This window comes from Panulirus ornatus, chromosome 65 (genome assembly GCF_036320965.1).
Source record: "Panulirus ornatus isolate Po-2019 chromosome 65, ASM3632096v1, whole genome shotgun sequence".
NCBI classification, from domain to species: domain Eukaryota; kingdom Metazoa; phylum Arthropoda; class Malacostraca; order Decapoda; family Palinuridae; genus Panulirus; species Panulirus ornatus.
The window spans coordinates 27,290,871-27,308,366 of NC_092288.1; the positions used below are offsets into that span (position 1 = coordinate 27,290,871).

General features: G+C 42.7%; 1 protein-coding gene across 3 annotated transcripts in view; it reads left to right on the forward strand.

The window, feature by feature from the left end:
* Positions 1-17,496, forward strand: part of LOC139746442 (constitutive coactivator of peroxisome proliferator-activated receptor gamma-like) — a 119,971-nt gene that overhangs the window by 86,037 nt on the left and 16,438 nt on the right. For all 3 annotated transcript variants that reach the window (XM_071657692.1, XM_071657694.1, XM_071657693.1), the window contains exon 4: positions 14,242-14,397. In XM_071657692.1, the coding sequence (XP_071513793.1) occupies positions 14,242-14,397 (156 nt within the window). The remainder of the gene's footprint in view (positions 1-14,241; positions 14,398-17,496) is intronic.

The following is a 17,496-nucleotide window of genomic DNA, read 5'->3' on the forward strand; positions in this document are numbered from 1 at the left end:
GCACATTAACATCCAAAAGTCTCTCTTTTGCGAGCCTAGCAATTAACAATTAATCATGTAATGTCCTCTGGCCATATCTCCTACATACATACTTTTTTTTTTTTTTTTTTTGCTTTGTCGCTGTCTCCCGCGTTTGCGAGGTAGCGCAAGGAAACAGACGAAAGAAATGGCCCAACCCACCCCCATACACATGTATATACATACATCCACACACGCAAATATACATACCTACACAGCTTTCCATGGTTTACCCCAGACGCTTCACATGCCCCGATTCAATCCACTGACAGCACGTCAACCCCGGTATACCACATCGCTCCAATTCACTCTATTCCTTGCCCTCCTTTCACCCTCCTGCATGTTCAGGCCCCGATCACACAAAATCTTTTTCACTCCATCTTTCCACCTCCAATTTGGTCTCCCTCTTCTCCTCGTTCCCTCCACCTCCGACACATATATCCTCTTGGTCAATCTTTCCTCACTCATTCTCTCCATGTGCCCAAACCATTTCAAAGCACCCTCTTCTGCTCTCTCAACCACGCTCTTTTTATTTCCACACATCTCTCTTACCCTTACGTAACTTACTCGATCAAACCACCTCACACCACACATTGTCCTCAAACATCTCATTTCCAGCACATCCATCCTCCTGTGCACAACTCTATCCATAGCCCACGCCTCGCAACCATACAACATTGTTGGAACCACTATTCCTTCAAACATACCCATTTTTGCTTTCCGAGATAATGTTCTCGACTTCCACACATTCTTCAAGGCTCCCAGAATTTTCGCCCCCTCCCCCACCCTATGATCCACTTCCGCTTCCATGGTTCCATCCGCTGCCAAATCCACTCCCAGATATCTAAAACACTTCACTTCCTCCAGTTTTTCTCCATTCAAACTCACCTCCCAATTGACTTGACCCTCAACCCTACTGTACCTAATAACCTTGCTCTTATTCACATTTACTCTTGACTTTCTTCTTTCACACACTTTACCAAACTCAGTCACCAGCTTCTGCAGTTTCTCACATGAATCAGCCACCAGCGCTGTATCATCAGCGAACAACAACTGACTCACTTCCCAAGCTCTCTCATCCCCAACAGACTTCATACTTGCCCCTCTTTCCAAAACTCTTGCATTCACCTCCCTAACAACCCCATCCATAAACAAATTAAACAACCATGGAGACATCACACACCCCTGCCGCAAACCTACATTCACTGAGAACCAATCACTTTCCTCTCTTCCTACACGTACACATGCCTTACATCCTCGATAAAAACTTTTCACTGCTTCTAACAACTTGCTTCCCACACCACATATTCTTAATACCTTGCACAGAGCATCTCTATCAACTCTATCATATGCCTTCTCCAGATCCATAAATGCTACATACAAATCCATTTGCTTTTCTAAGTATTTCTCACATACATTCTTCACATACATACTTATACTAATGTATATCTCTCGTATTAAACCAGGCGTTCTCAATCACCAGTCCTTTTTCAGCACATAAATCTACAAGCTCTTCACCATTTCCATTTACAACACTGAACACCCCATGTACACCAATTATTCCCTCAACTGCCACATTACTCACCTTTGCATTCAAATCTCCCATCACTATAACCTGGACTCGTGCATCAAAACTACTAACACACTCACTCAGCTGCTCCCAAAACACTTGCCTCTCATGATCTTTCTTCTCATGCCCAGGTGCATCTGCACCAATAATCACCCATCTCTCTTCATCCACTTTCAGTTTTACCCATATCAATCTAGAGTTTATTTTCTTACACTCTATCACATACTCCCACCACTCGTGTTTCAGGAGTAGTGCTACTCCTTCCCTTGCTCTTGTCCTCTCACTAACCCATGAATTTACTCCTAAGACATTCCCAAACCACTCTTCCCCCTTACCCTTGAGCTTCGTTTCACTCAGAGCCAAAACATGCAGGTTCCTTACCTCAAACATTCAACCTATCTCTCCTTTTTTCTCATCTTGGTTACATCCACACACATTTTGACACCCCAATATGAGCCTTCGAGGAGGATGAGCACTCCCTGTGTGACTCCTTCTTCTGTTTCCTCATTTAGAAAGTTAAAATACAAGGAGGGGAGGGTTTCAAGCCCCCTGCTCTCGTCCCCTTTAGTCGCCTTCTACGACATGTGAGGAATGCGTGGGAAGTATTCTTTCTCCCCATCCCCATTGTATATATATATATATATATATATATATATATATATATATATATATATATATATGTACAGAGCATCAGATTAGTGTGGTTTCAGAAGTGGTAGAGGATGTGTGGATCAGGTGTTTGCTTTGAAGAATGTATGTGAGAAATACTTAGAAAAGCAAATGGATTTGTATGTAGCATTTATGGATCTGGAGAAGGCATATGATAGAGTTGATAGAGATGCTCTGTGGAAGGTATTAAGAATATATGGTGTGGGAGGCAAGTTGTTAGAAGCAGTGAAAAGTTCTTATCGAGGATGTAAGGCATGTGTACGTGTAGGAAGAGAGGAAAGTGATTGGTTCTCAGTGAATGTAGGTTTGCGGCAGGGGTGTGTGATGTCTCCATGGTTGTTTGATTTGTTTATGGATGGGGTTGTTAGGGAGGTGAATGCAAGAGTTTTGGAAAGAGGGGCAAGTATGAAGTCTGTTGGGGATGAGAGAGCTTGGGAAGTGAGTCAGTTGTTGTTCGCTGATGATACAGCGCTGGTGGCTGATTCATGTGAGAAACTGCAGAAGCTGGTGACTGAGTTTGGTAAAGTGTGTGAAAGAAGAAAGTTAAGAGTAAATGTGAATAAGAGCAAGGTTATTAGGTACAGTAGAGTTGAGGGTCAAGTCAATTGGGAGGTGAGTTTGAATGGAGAAAAACTGGAGGAAGTGAAGTGTTTTAGATATCTGGGAGTGGATCTGGCAGCGGATGGAACCATGGAAGCGGAAGTGGATCATAGGGTGGGGGAGGGGGCGAAAATCCTGGGAGCCTTGAAGAATGTGTGGAATGTGTGGAAGCAAAAATGGGTATGTTTGAAGGAATAGTGGTTCCAACAATGTTGTATGGTTGCGAGGCGTGGGCTATGGATAGAGTTGTGCACAGGAGGATGGATGTGCTGGAAATGAGATGTTTGAGGACAAATGTGGTGTGAGGTGGTTTGATCGAGTAAGTAACGTAAGGGTAAGAGAGATGTGTGGAAATAAAAAGAGCGTGGTTGAGAGAGCAGAAGAGGGTGTTTTGAAATGGTTTGGGCACATGGAGAGAATGAGTGAGGAAAGATTGACCAAGAGGATATATGTGTCGGAGGTGGAGGGAACGAGGAGAAGTGGGAGACCAAATTGGAGGTGGAAAGATGGAGTGAAAAAGATTTTGTGTGATTGGGGCCTGAACATGGAGGAGGGTGAAAGGAGGGCAAGGAATAGAGTGAATTGGATCGATGTGGTATACCGGGGTTGACGTGCTGTCAGTGGATTGAATCAGGGCATGTGAAGCGTCTGGGGTAAACCATGGAAAGCTGTGTAGGTATGTATATTTGCGTGTGTGGATGTATGTATATACATGTGTATGGGGGTGGGTTGGGCCATTTCTTTCGTCTGTTTCCTTGCGCTACCTCGCAAATGCAGGAAACAGCGACAAAGCAAAAAAAAAAGAAAAAAAAAATTTTGTTCATACAGAGAGCGTTATTGGATTACGTGTTAATTGAAAGGCACGCGAAAGAGAGACTTTTGGATGTTAATGTGCTGAGAGGTGCAACTGGAGGGATGTCTGATCATTATCTTGTGGAGGCTAAGGTGAAGATTTGTATGGGTTTTCAGAAAAGAAGAGTGAATGTTGGGGTGAAAAGGGTGGTGAGAGTAAGTGAGCATGGGAAGGAGACTTGTGTGAGGAAGTACCAGGAGAGACTGAGTACAGAATGGAAAAAGCTGAGAACAATGGAAGGAAGGGGAGTGGGAGAGGAATGGGATGTACTTAGGGAATCAGTGATGGCTTGTGCAAAAGATGCTTGTGATATGAGAAGAGTGGGAGGTGAGTTGATTAGAAAGGGTAGTGAGTGGTGGGATGAAGAAGTAAGATTATTAGTGAAAGAGAAGAGAGAGGCATTTGGACGATTTTTGCAGGGAAAAAATGCAATTGAGTGGGAGATGTATAAAAGAAAGAGACAGGAGGTCAAGAGAAAGGTGCAAGAGGTGAAAAAGAAGGCAAATGAGAGTTGGGGTGAGAGAGTATCATTAAATGTTAGGGAGAATAAAAAGATGTTCTGGAAGGAGGTAAATAAAGTGCGTAAGACAAGGGAGCAAATGGGAACTTCAGTGAAGGGAGTAAATGGGGAGGTGATAACAAGTAATGGTTATGTGAGAAGGAGATGGAGTGAGTATTTTGAAGGTTTGTTGAATGTTTTTGATGATAGAGTGGCAGATATAGGGTGTTTTGGTCGAGGTGGTGTGCAAAGTGAGAGGGTTAGGGAAATTGATTTGGTATACAGAGAAGAGGTAGTAAAAGCTTTGCAGAAGATGAAAGCCGGCAAGGCAGCAGGTTTGGATGGTATTGCAGTGGAATTTATTAAAAAAGGGGGTGACTGTATTATTGACAGGTTGGTAAGGTTATTTAATGTGTGTATGACTCATGGTGAGGTGCCTGAGGATTGGCGGAATGCGTGCATAGTGCCATTGTACAAAGGCAAAGGGGATAAGAGTGAGTGCTCAAATTACAGAGGTATAAGTTTGTTGAGTATTCCTGGTAAATTATATGGGAGGGTATTGATTGAGAGGGTGAAGGCATGTACAGAGCATCAGATTGGGGAAGAGCAGTGTGGTTTCAGAAGTGGTAGAGGATGTGTGGATTAGGTGTTTGCTTTGAAGAATGTATGTGAGGAATACTTAGAAAAGCAAATGGATTTGTATGTAGCATTTATGGATGTGGAGAAGGCATATGATAGAGTTGATAGAGATGCTCTGTGGAAGGTATTAAGAATATATGGTGTGGGAGGCAAGTTGTTAGAAGCAGTGAAAAGTTTTTATCGAGGATGTAAGGCATGTGTACGTGTAGGAAGAGAGGAAAGTGATTGGTTCTCAGTGAATGTAGGTTTGCGGCAGGGGTGTGTGATGTCTCCATGGTTGTTTAATTTGTTTATGGATGAGGTTGTTAGGGAGGTGAATGCAAGAGTTATGGAAAGAGGGGCAAGTATGAAGTCTGTTGGGGATGAGAGAGCTTGGGAAGTGAGTCAGTTGTTGTTCGCTGATGATACAGCGCTGGTGGCTGATTCATGTGAGAAACTGCAGAAGATGGTGACTGAGTTTGGTAAAGTGTGTGAAAGAAGAAAGTTAAGAGTAAATGTGAATAAGAGCAAGGTTATTAGGTACAGTAGGGTTGAGGGTCAAGCCAATTGGGAGGTAAGTTTGAATGGAGAAAAACTGGAGGAAGTAAAGTGTTTTAGATATCTGGGAGTGGATCTGGCAGGGGATGCAACCGTGGAAGTGGATCATAGGGTGGGGGAGGGAGCGAAAATTCTCTGAGCCTTGAAAAATGTGTGGAAGTCGAGAACATTATCTTGGAAAGCAAAAATGGGTATGTTTGAAGGAATAGTGGTTCCAACAATGTTGTATGGTTGCGAGGCGTGGGCTATGGATAGATTTGTGCGCAGGAGGGTGGATGTGCCGGAAATGAGATGTTTGAGGACAATATGTGGTGTGAGGTGGTTTGATCGAGTAAGTAATGTAAAGGTAAGAGAGATGTGTGGAAATAAAAAGAGCGTGGTTGAGAGAGCAGAAGAGGGTGTTTTGAAATGGTTTGGTCACATGGAGAGAATGATTGAGGAAAGATTGACTAAGAGGATATATGTGTCGGAGGTGGAGGGAACGAAAAGTAGGAGACCAAATTGGAGGTGGAAAGATAGAATGAAAAAGATTTTGAGTGATCGGGGCCTGAACATGCAGGAGGGTGAAAGGCGGGCAAGGAATAGAGTGAATTGGATCGATGTGGTATACCGGGGTCGACGTGCTGTCAATGGATTGAACTAGGGCATTTGAAGCATCTGGGGTAAACCATGGAAAGTTGTGAGGGGCCTGGATATGGAGGGGGAGCTGTGGTTTCGGGCATTATTGCATGACAGCTAGAGACTGAGTGTGAATGAATGGGGCCTCTGTTGTTTTTTCCTAGCGCTACCTCGCACACATGAGGGGGGAGGGGGATGTTATTCCATGTGTAGCAAGGTGGCGGTGGGAATGAATAAAGGCAGACAGTGTGAATTGTGTGCATTTGTATATACGTATGTGTCTGTGTGTGTATATATATGTGTACATTGAGATGTATGGGTATATATATTTGCGTGTGTTGACATGTATGTATATACATGTGCATGGGGGCGGGTTGAGCCATTTCTTTCGTCTGTTTCCTTGTGCTACCTCGCAAACGCGGGAGACAGCAACAAAGCAAAATAAAATAGAAATATAATATATATATATATATATATATATATATATATATATATATATATATATATATATATATATATATATATATGTATATATATATATATATATATGGAAATGGTGAAGAGCTTGTACATTTATGTGCTGAAAAAGGACTGATGATTGGGAATACCTGGTTTAAAAAGCGAGATATACATAAGTATACTTATGTAAGTAGGAGAGATGGCCAGAGAGCGTTATTGGATTACGTGTTAATTGACAGGCGTGCGAAAGAGAGACTTTTGGATGTTAATGTGCTGAGAGGTGCAACTGGAGGGATGTCTGATCATTATCTTGTGGAGGCTAAGGTGAAGATTTGTATGGGTTTTCAGAAAAGAAGAGTGAATGTTGGGGTGAAGAGGGTGGTGAGAGTAAGTGAGCTTGAGAAGGAGACCTGTGTGAGGAAGTACCAGGAGAGACTGAGTACAGAATGGAAAAAGGTGAGAACAATGGAAGTAAGGGGAGTGGGGGAGGAATGGGATGTATTTAGGGAATCAGTGATGGATTGCGCAAAAGATGCTTGTGGCATGAGAAGAGTGGGAGGTGGGTTGATTAGAAAGGGTAGTGAGTGGTGGGATGAAGAAGTAAGAGTATTAGTGAAAGAGAAGAGAGAGGCATTTGGACGATTTTTGCAGGGAAAAAATGCAATTGAGTGGGAGATGTATAAAAGAAAGAGACAGGAGGTCAAGAGAAAGGTGCAAGAGGTGAAAAAGAGGGCAAATGAGAGTTGGGGTGAGAGAGTATCATTAAATTTTAGGGAGAATAAAAAGATGTTCTGGAAGGAGGTAAATAAAGTGTGTAAGACAAGGAAGCAAATGGGAACTTCAGTGAAGGGCGCAAATGGGGAGGTGATAACAAGTAGTGGTGATGTGAGAAGGAGATGGAGTGAGTATTTTGAAGGTTTGTTGAATGTGTTTGATGATAGAGTGGCAGATATAGGGTGTTTTGGTCGAGGTGGTGTGCAAAGTGAGAGGGTTAGGGAAAATGATTTGGTAAACAGAGAAGAGGTAGTGAAAGCTTTGCGGAAGATGAAAGCCGGCAAGGCAGCAGGTTTGGATGGTATTGCAGTGGAATTTATTAAAAAAGGGGGTGACTGTATTGTTGACTGGTTGGTAAGGTTATTTAATGTATGTATGACTCATGGTGAGGTGCCTGAGGATTGGCGGAATGCGTGCATAGTGCCATTGTACAAAGGCAAAGGGGATAAGAGTGAGTGCTCAAATTACAGAGGTATAAGTTTGTTGAGTATTCCTGGTAAATTATATGGGAGGGTATTGATTGAGAGGGTGAAGGCATGTACAGAGCATCAGATTGGGGAAGAGCAGTGTGGTTTCAGAAGTGGTGGAGGATGTGTGGATCAGGTGTTTGCTTTGAAGAATGTATGTGAGAAATACTTAGAAAAGCAAATGGATTTGTATGTAGCATTTATGGATGTGGAGAAGGCATATGATAGAGTTGATAGAGATGCTCTGTGGAAGGTATTAAGAATATATGGTGTGGGAGGAAAGTTGTTAGAAGCAGTGAAAAGTTTTTATCGAGGATGTAAGGCATGTGTACGTGTAGGAAGAGAGGAAAGTGATTGGTTCTCAGTGAATGTAGGTTTGCGGCAGGGGTGTGTGATGTCTCCATGGTTGTTTAATTTGTTTATGGATGGGGTTGTTAGGGAGGTAAATGCAAGAGTTTTGGAAAGAGGGGCAAGTATGAAGTCTGTTGGGGATGAGAGAGCTTGGGAAGTGAGTCAGTTGTTGTTCGCTGATGATACAGCGCTGGTGGCTGATTCATGTGAGAAACTGCAGAAGCTGGTGACTGAGTTTGGAAAAGTGTTTGGAAGAAGAAAGTTAAGAGTAAATGTGAATAAGAGCAAGGTTATTAGGTACAGTAGGGTTGAGGGTCAAGTCAATTGGGAGGTGAGTTTGAATGGAGAAAAACTGGAGGAAGTGAAGTGTTTTAGATATCTGGGAGTGGATCTGGCAGCGGATGGAACCATGGAAGCGGAAGTGGATCATAGGGTGGGGGAGGGGGCGAAAATCCTGGGGGCCTTGAAGAATGTGTGGAAGTCGAGAACATTTCTCGGAAAGCAAAAATGGGTATGTTTGAAGGAATAGTGGTTCCAACAATGTTGTATTGTTGCGAGGCATGGGCTATGGATAGAGTTGTGCGCAGGAGGATGGATGTGCTGGAAATGAGATGTTTGAGGACAATGTGTGGTGTGAGGTGGTTTGATCGAGTGAGTAACGTAAGGGTAAGAGAGATGTGTGGAAATAAAAAGAGCGTGGTTGAGAGAGCAGAAGAGGGTGTTTTGAAATGGTTTGGGCACATGGAGAGGATGAGTGAGGAAAGATTGACCAAGAGGATATATGTGTCGGAGGTGGAGGGAACAAGAGAAGAGGGAGACCAAATTGGAGGTGGAAAGATGGAGTGAAAAAGATTTTGTGTGATCGGGGCCTGAACATGCAGGAGGGTGAAAGGAGGGCAAGGAATAGAGTGAATTGGAGCGATGTGGTATACCGGGGTTGACGTGCTGTCAGTGGATTGAATCGGGGCATGTGAAGTGTCTGGGGTAAACCATGGAAAGCTGTGTAGGTATGTATATTTGCGTGTGTGGACGTATGTATATACATGTGTATGGGTGGGGGGGTGGGGCCATTTCTTTCGTCTGTTTCCTTGCGCTACCTCGCAAACGCGGGAGACAGCGACAAAGTATAATAATAATAATAATAATATATATATATATATATATATATATATATATATATATATATATATATATATATATATATATATATATATTATCCCTGGGGATAGGGGAGAAAGAATACTTCCCACTCATTCCTCACGTGTCGTAGAAGGCGACTAGAGGGGACGGGAGCGGGGTCCAGAAATCCTCCCCTCCTTGTATTTTAACTTTCTAAAATGGGAAACAAGGAGTCACGTGGGAAGTGCTCATCCTCCTCGAAGGTTCAGATTGGGGTGTCTAAATGTGTGTGGATGTAACCAAGATGTGAAATAAGGAGAGATAGTTAGTATATTTGAGGAAAGGAACCTGGATGTTTTGGCTCTGAGTGAAACAAAGCTCAAGGGTAAAGGGGAAGAGTGGTTTGGGAATGTCTTGGGAGTAAAGTCAGGGGTTAGTGAGAGGACAAGAGCAAGGGAAGGAGCAGCACTACTCCTGAAACAGGAGTTGTGGGAGTATGTGATAGAATGTAAGAAAGTAAATTCTCTATTGATATGGGTAAAAGTGAAAGTGGTTGGAGAGAGAGGGGTGATTATTGGTGGATATGCACCTGGGCATGAGAAGAAAGATCATGAGAGGCAAGTGTTTTGGGAGCAGCTGAATGAGTGTGTTAGTGGTTTTGATGCACACGACCGGGTTATAGTGATGGGTGATTTGAATGCAAAGGTGAGTAATGTGGCAGTTGAGGGAATAATTGGTATACATGGGGTGTTCAGTGTTGTAAATGGAAATGGTGAAGAGCTTGTAGATTCATGTGCTGAAAAATGACTGGTGATTGGGAACACCTGGTTTAAAAAGCGAGACATACATAAGTATATGTATGTAAGGAGGAGAGATGGCCAGAGAGTGTTATTGGATTACGTGTCAATTGACAGGCGAGCGAAAGAGAGACTTTTGGATGTTAATGTGCTGAGAGGTGCAACTGGAGGGATGTCTGATCATTATCTTGTGGAGGCGAAGGTGAAGATTTGTATGGGTTTTCAGAAAAGAAGAGAGAATGTTGGGGTGAAGAGGGTGGTGAGAGTAAGTGAGCTTGGGAAGGAGACTTGTGTGATGAAGTACCAGGAGAGACTAAGTACAAAATGGAAAAAGGTGAGAACAAAGGAGGTAAGGGGAGTGGTGGAGGAATGGGATGTATTTAGGGAAGCAGTGATGGCCTGCGCAAAAGATGCTTGTGGCATGAGAAGCGTGGGAGGTGGGTTGATTAGAAAGGGTAGTGAGTGGTGGGATGAAGAAGTAAGATTATTAGTGAAAGAGAAGAGAGAGGCATTTGAACGATTTTTGCAGGGAAAAAATGCAAATGAGTGGGAGATGTATAAAAGAAAGAGACAGGAGGTCAAGAGAAAGGTGCAAGAGGTGAAAAAGAGGGCAAATGAGAGTTGGGGTGAGAGAGTATCATTAAATGTTAGGGAGAATAAAAAGATGTTTTGGAAGGAGGTAAATAAAGTGCGTAAGACAAGGGAGCAAATGGGAACTTCAGTGAAGGGGGCTAATGGGGAGGTGATAACAAGTAGTGGTGATGTGAGAAGGAGATGGAGGTTTGTTGAATGTGTTTGATGATAGAGTGGCAGATATAGGGTGTTTTTTTTGAGGTGGTGTGCAAAGTGAGAGGGTTAGGGAAAATGATTTGGTAAATAGAGAAGAGGTAGTAAAAGCTTTGCGGAAGATGAAAGCTGGCAAGGCAGTAGGTTTGAATGGTATTGCAGTGGAATTATTCCAATTCATTCTATTCCGTACACACCTTTCACCCTCCTGCATGTTCAGGCCCTGATCTCTCAAAATCTTTTTCACTCCATCCTTCCACCTTCAATTTGGTCTTCCATTTCTGGTTCCCTCCACCTCTGACACATATATCCACTTTGTCAATCTTTCCTCACTCATTCTCTCCATGTGACCAAACCATTTCAATACACCCTCTTCTGCTCTGTCAACCACCCACTTTATTACCACACATCTCTCTAACCCTTTCATTACTTAATAAAACCACCTCACACTACAAATTGTCCTCAAACATCTCATTTCCAACACATCCACCTTCCTCTGCACTACCCTATCTATAGCCCACACCTTGCATCCATATAACATTGTTGGAACCACTATTCCTTCTAACATACCCATTTTTGTTCCGAGATAATGTTCTCGCCTTCCACACATTCTTCAACGTTCCCAGAACTTTTGCCTCCTCCCCCAACCTGTGGTTCACTTCCGCTTCCATTGTTCCATCCGCTGCCAAATCCACTCCCAGATTTCTAAAACACTTCTCTTCCTCTAGTTTTTCTCCATTCAAACTTACCTCCCAATTGACTTGTCCCTCAACCCTACTGTACCTTATAACCTTGCTTTTATTCACATTTACTCTCAGCTTTCTTCTTTCACACACTTTACCAAACTCAGTCACCAGTTTCTGCAGTTTCTCATCCGAATCAGCCACCAGCGCTGTATCATCAGCGAACAACAACTGACTCACTTCCCAAGCCCTCTCATCCACAACAGACTGCATACTCGCCCCTCTTTCCAAAACTCTTGCATCCACCTACCTAACAACCCCATCCATAAACAAATTAAACAACCATGGAGAAATCACACACCCCTGCCGCAAACCGACATTCACTGAGAACCAATCACTTTCCTCTCTTCCTACACGTACACATGCCTTACATCCTTAATAAAAACTTTTCACTGCTTCTAGGAACTTGCCTCCCACACCATATACTCTTGATACCTTCCACAAAGCATCTCTATCAGTTCTATCATATGCCTTCTCCAGATCCATAAATGATACATACAAATCCACTTGCTTTTCTAAGTATTTCTCACATACATTCTTCAAAGGAATCACCTGATCCACACATCCTCTACCACTTCTGAAACCATGCTGCTCTTCCCCAGTCTGATTCTCTGTACATGTCTTGACCCTCTCAGTCAATACCCTCCCATATAATTTCCCAGGAATACTCAACAAACTTATGCCTCTGTAATTTGAGCACTCACCTTTATATCCTTTGCCTTTGTACATTGGCACTATGCATTCATTCTGCCAATCCTCAGGCACTATACCATGAGCCATACATACTTTGAATATCCTCACCAACGAGTCAACAACACAGTCACCCCGTTTTATAATAGATTCCACTGCAGTACCATCCAAACCCGCTGCCTTGCCAGCTTTCATCTTCTGCAGAGCTTTCAATACCTTTTCTCTGTTTACCAAATCACTCTCCCTAACCCTCTCACTTCGTACACAACCTCGACTAAAACACCTATATCTGCCACTCTATCATCAAACACATTCAACGAACCTTCAAAATACTTACTCCGTCTCCTCCTCACATCACCACTACTTGTTATTACCTCCCAGTTAGCCCCCTTCATCGATGTTCCCATTTGTTCTCTTGTCTTACGCACTTTATTTACCTCCTTCCAAAACATCTTTTTATCCTCCCTAAAATTTAATGATACTCTCTCACCCCAACTCTCATTTGCCCTCTTTTTCACCACTTGCACCTTTCTCTTCACCTCTTGCCTCTTTCTTTTATACATCCCCCAGTCATTTGCATTATTTCCCTGCGAAAATTGTCCATATGTCTCTCTCTTCTCTTTCACTAATAATCTTACTTCTTCATCCCACCACTCACTACCCTTTCTAATCAACCCACCTCCCGCGCTTCTCATGCCACAAGCATCTTTAGCGCAAGCCATCACTGCTTTCCTAAATACATCCCATTCCACCCCCACTCCCCTTATGTCCTTTTCTCTCACCTTTTTCCATTCTGCACTCAGTCTGTCCTGGTACTTCCTCACACAAGTCTCCTTCCCACCTTCCCTTACTCTCAGGACTCTCTTCAACCCAACATTCTCTCTTCTTTTCTGAAAACCTCTACATATTTTCACCTTCGCCTCCACAAGACAATGATCAGACATCCCTCCAGTTGCACCTCTCAGCACATTAACATCCAAAAGTCTCTCTTTCACGTGCCTGTCATGTAACACATAATCCAATAATGCTCTCTGACCATCTCTCGTACTTACATACATATACTTGTGTATATCTCTCTTTTTAAACCAGGTATTCCCAGTCACCAGTCCTTTTTTTAGCACACAAATCTACAAGCTCTTCACCATTTCCATTTACAACACTGAACACCCTATGTACACCAATTATTCCCTCAGCTGCCACATTACTCATGTTTGCTTTCAAATCACCCATCACTATAACCCGGTCTCATGCATCAAAACTATTAACACACTCACTCAGCTGCTCCCAAACCACTTGCCTCTCATGATCTTTCATCTCATGCCCATGTGCATAGACACCAATAATCACCCCTCTCTCTCCATCCACTTTCAGTTTTACCCATATGAATCTAGAGTTTACTTTCTTACTTTCTATCACATACTCCTACAACTCCTGTTTCAGGAGTAGTGCTACTCTTTCCTTTGCTCTTGTCCTCTCACCAACCCCTGACTTTACTCCCAAAACATTCCCAAACCACTCTTCCCCTTTACCCTTGTTCTTCGTTTGACTCGGAGCTATAACATCCATGTTCCTTTCCTCAAACATACTACTTATTATAATTTTTTCCTTGTTTTCAGTACATGTTAAAGAGATAAGAGCTTTACTGTCCTGTTGGGGGATTATTTTAATGCTACCTACATCCTGTTTGGATGCCCTGTGTGGTTGCAGGTGATCCTTTGCCCTCTCAGGTCACAAAATGTGACAGGGTCCCACAAACCATTGGTTGGTCTGAGATGGAAAGCTATTATCCCTTCATGATCAAATGCTAGCATGCTGGTCTGCCACGAGGTAGGACTGGGATTTGAATCCTCAGTGCCCAGATGTAAATCATTATCATTTTGTCATTTATATCGCCACAACAATAAGGACTAAAAAGCTACCAGTTGATACAGACGTTCATGTTTTTCTTTTATGATGCAGTTATTTTATACCTGTAGAGACCGCACTATTCTGAAACTGCCTGTAACGTACTGTAATATTAAGTCTGGTTTGTAACCTCCTTCATCCTTTCAGGACCGTAAGCGTGAGACATGGACCCATCGACGACTGGAGAACTTAAAGGATGTTATAAGTTATTTCAGCATCATTAAAATGAATAAGGAATTGGAACACGGCAAACATTTCTTCTTACCCACAGGTTTAGCAGCTTTTACGCCTCTCATATTTAAGGTAAGTCATACCTACCTGAAACTTTATTTTTTTGCTCATGAAGGAAGCTTATGTTTGGAGGGAAGTCTGATCACTATCTTGTGGAGGCAAAGGTGAAGGTCTGTAGAGGTTTTCAAAAAAGAAGAGAGAATGTTGGGGAGAAGAGAGTGGTGAGAGTAAGCATGCTTGGAAAGGAGACTTGTGTGAGGAAATACCAGAAGAGATTGAGTGTAGGTGACAAAAGGTGAGAGCAAATGGCATGAGGGGAGTGGGCGAGGAATGGGGTATACTTATGCAAACAGTGATGGCATGTGCAAAAAATGCATGTAGCATGAGAAAGGTGGGAGGTGGGCAGATTAGAAAGGGTAGCGAGTGGTGGGATGAAGAAATAAAGTTGTTAGTTAAAGAGAAAAGAGAGGCATCTGGATGATACTTGCAAGGCAGGAGTGCAAATGACTGGGAGATGTATAAAAGAAAGTGGCAGGAAAGGATTGAAAAGAGGGCAAACGAGAGTTGGGGTGAGTGAGTATCATTAAACTTTAGGGAGAATAAAAAGATGTTTTGGAAGTAGGTAGATAACGTGCATAAGACAAGAGAACATCAATGAAGGAGGCAAGGGTGAAGTGAAAGCAGGTAGTGATGAAGTGAGGAGATGGAGTGAGTATTTTGAAGGTTTGTTGAATGTGCATGAAGATAAGAGTGGCAGATATAGGGTGTTTTGATCGGGATGGTGTGCAAAGTGAGGTGGTCAGGGAGAATGGTTTAGGTAATGAAAGCTTTGTAGAAGATGTAATCCAGCAAGGCATAGGATTTGGATGGTATTGAAGTTGAATTTGTTAAGAAAGGGGGTGACAATGTTGTTGATTGGTTGCTAAGGATATTCACTGTATGTATGACTCATGATGAAGTGCCTAAGGATTTGGAGAATGCATGCATAGTGCCATTGTACAGAGGCAAAGGTGATGAAGGTGAGTGCTCAAACTACAGAGGCATAAGTTTGTTGAGTATTCCTGGGAAATTATATGAGAGGGTATTGATTGAGAGAGTGAAGGCATTTACAGAGCGTCCGATTGGGAAGAGCAGAGTGGGTTCAGAAGTAGTAGAAGATATGTGGCTCAGGTGTTTGAAGAATGTGTGTGGGAAATGTTTAGAACAGATGGATTTGTATGTAGCATTTATGGATCTGGAGAAGGCATATGATAAGGTTGATAGAGATGCTTTGTGGAAAGTCTCGAGTACATGGTGTGGGAGGTAAGTTGCTAGAAGCAGTGAAAAGTTTTTATCAAGGGTGTAAGGCATGTCTACAAGTAGGAAGAGAGGAAAGTGATTGGTTCCCAGTGAATGTCGGTCTGCAGCAGGGGTGTGTGATGTCCCCATGGTTGTTTCATTTGTAAATGGATGGGGTGGTTAGGGAGGGAAATGCAAGAGTTTTGAAGAGAGGGGCGAGTATGCAGTATGTTGGGGATGAGAGTGCTTGGGAAGTGTCAGTTGTTGTTCGCTGATGATACAGTTCCAATGGCTGATTCAAGTGAGAAACTGCAGAAGTTGGTGACTGAGTTTGGAGAATAGTGTGAAAGGAGAAAGTTGAGAGTAAATGTGAATAAGAGCAAGGTTATTAGGTTCAGTAGGGTAGAGGGACAAGTGAATTGGGATGTAAGTTTGAATGGAGAAAAATTGGAGGAAGTGAAGTGTTGTAGATATCTGAGAGTGGACTTAGCAGCAAATGGAACCATGGAAGCAGAAGTGAGTCACAATGGGTGGGGGCGGGGGTGAAAGTTCTGGGAGTGATGAAAAATATGTGGAATGAGAGAACATTATTTCTGAGAGCAAAACTGGGTATGTTTAAAGGAATACTAGCTCCAACAATACTGTATGGTTGTGAGACATGGGCTATAGATAGGGTTGTATGGAGGAGGGTGGATGTGTTGGAAATGAAATTTTGAGGACAGTATGTGGTGTGAAGTGGTTTGGTCGAATAAGTTATGAAAGGGTAAGAGAGGTGTGGAAATAAAGAGTGTGGTTGAGAGAGCAGAAGAGGTTGTGTTGCATACTAGCCCCTCTCTCCAAAACTCTTGCATTTATCTCCGTAACCACTCCATCCATAAACAAATTAAACATCACACACCTCTGCCACAGATGGACCTTCATGGGGAACCAATTACTCTCCTCCCTTCCTACTTGTACACTTGCCTTACATCCTTGACAAAAACATTTCACTGCTTCTAGCAGCTTACCTCTCACACCATATATTCTTAAATACCTTCCAGAAAGCATCTCTATCAACCCTATCATAAGCCTTCTCTGGATCCATAAATGCTACATACAAATCCATCTGTTTTTCTAAGTTTTTCTCGTACACATTCTTCAAAGCAAACATTTGATCCACATATCCTCTATCACTTCTGAAGCTGCACTGCTCCTCCCCCAATCTGGTGCTTTGTACATTCCCTCACCCTCTCAATCAATACCCTCCCATACAGTTTCCCAGGAATACTCAAGAAATGTATGTTTCTGTAGTTTGAACACTCACCTTTATCCCATTTGCCTTTTTACTGTGGCACTACACATGCATTCTGCCAATTCTCAAGCATTTCACCACACCATGATCTATATATACATTGAATATCCTTGCCAACCAGTGAACAACACAGTTACCCCCATTCTTGATAAATCCTTCTGCAATATAGTATGTTTTTCCCCAAGGAGTCCTTATTACACAGCCCTGCTTCAAACCCCCATGTGTACTGAAAATTTTGCTCAACTCTCCATCCACTTTTACACATGCATTTGCTTCTCAATAGAAGGCTTTCACACCACCCATCAGTTTTCCCCTACCCCATATATCCTTAACACATCCTGTAAAGCATTCCATGTGACTCTCATATGCTTTTTCCAGATTCATAAAAGCTGCATACATCTTCTTACCTTTCGCTAATGCTTTCCCTTGTTCATTTTTGCCACAAAAATCTGATCCAAACTCATTCTCTACCTTTCCCAAAACCCCCTTGCCCCTCACTTATGGTGCATTCAGTCGTTTCCATCATTTTTATTTATTTATTCATTTTGCTTTGTTGCTGTCTCCTGCGTTAGCGAGGTAACGCAAGGAAAGAGACGAAAGAA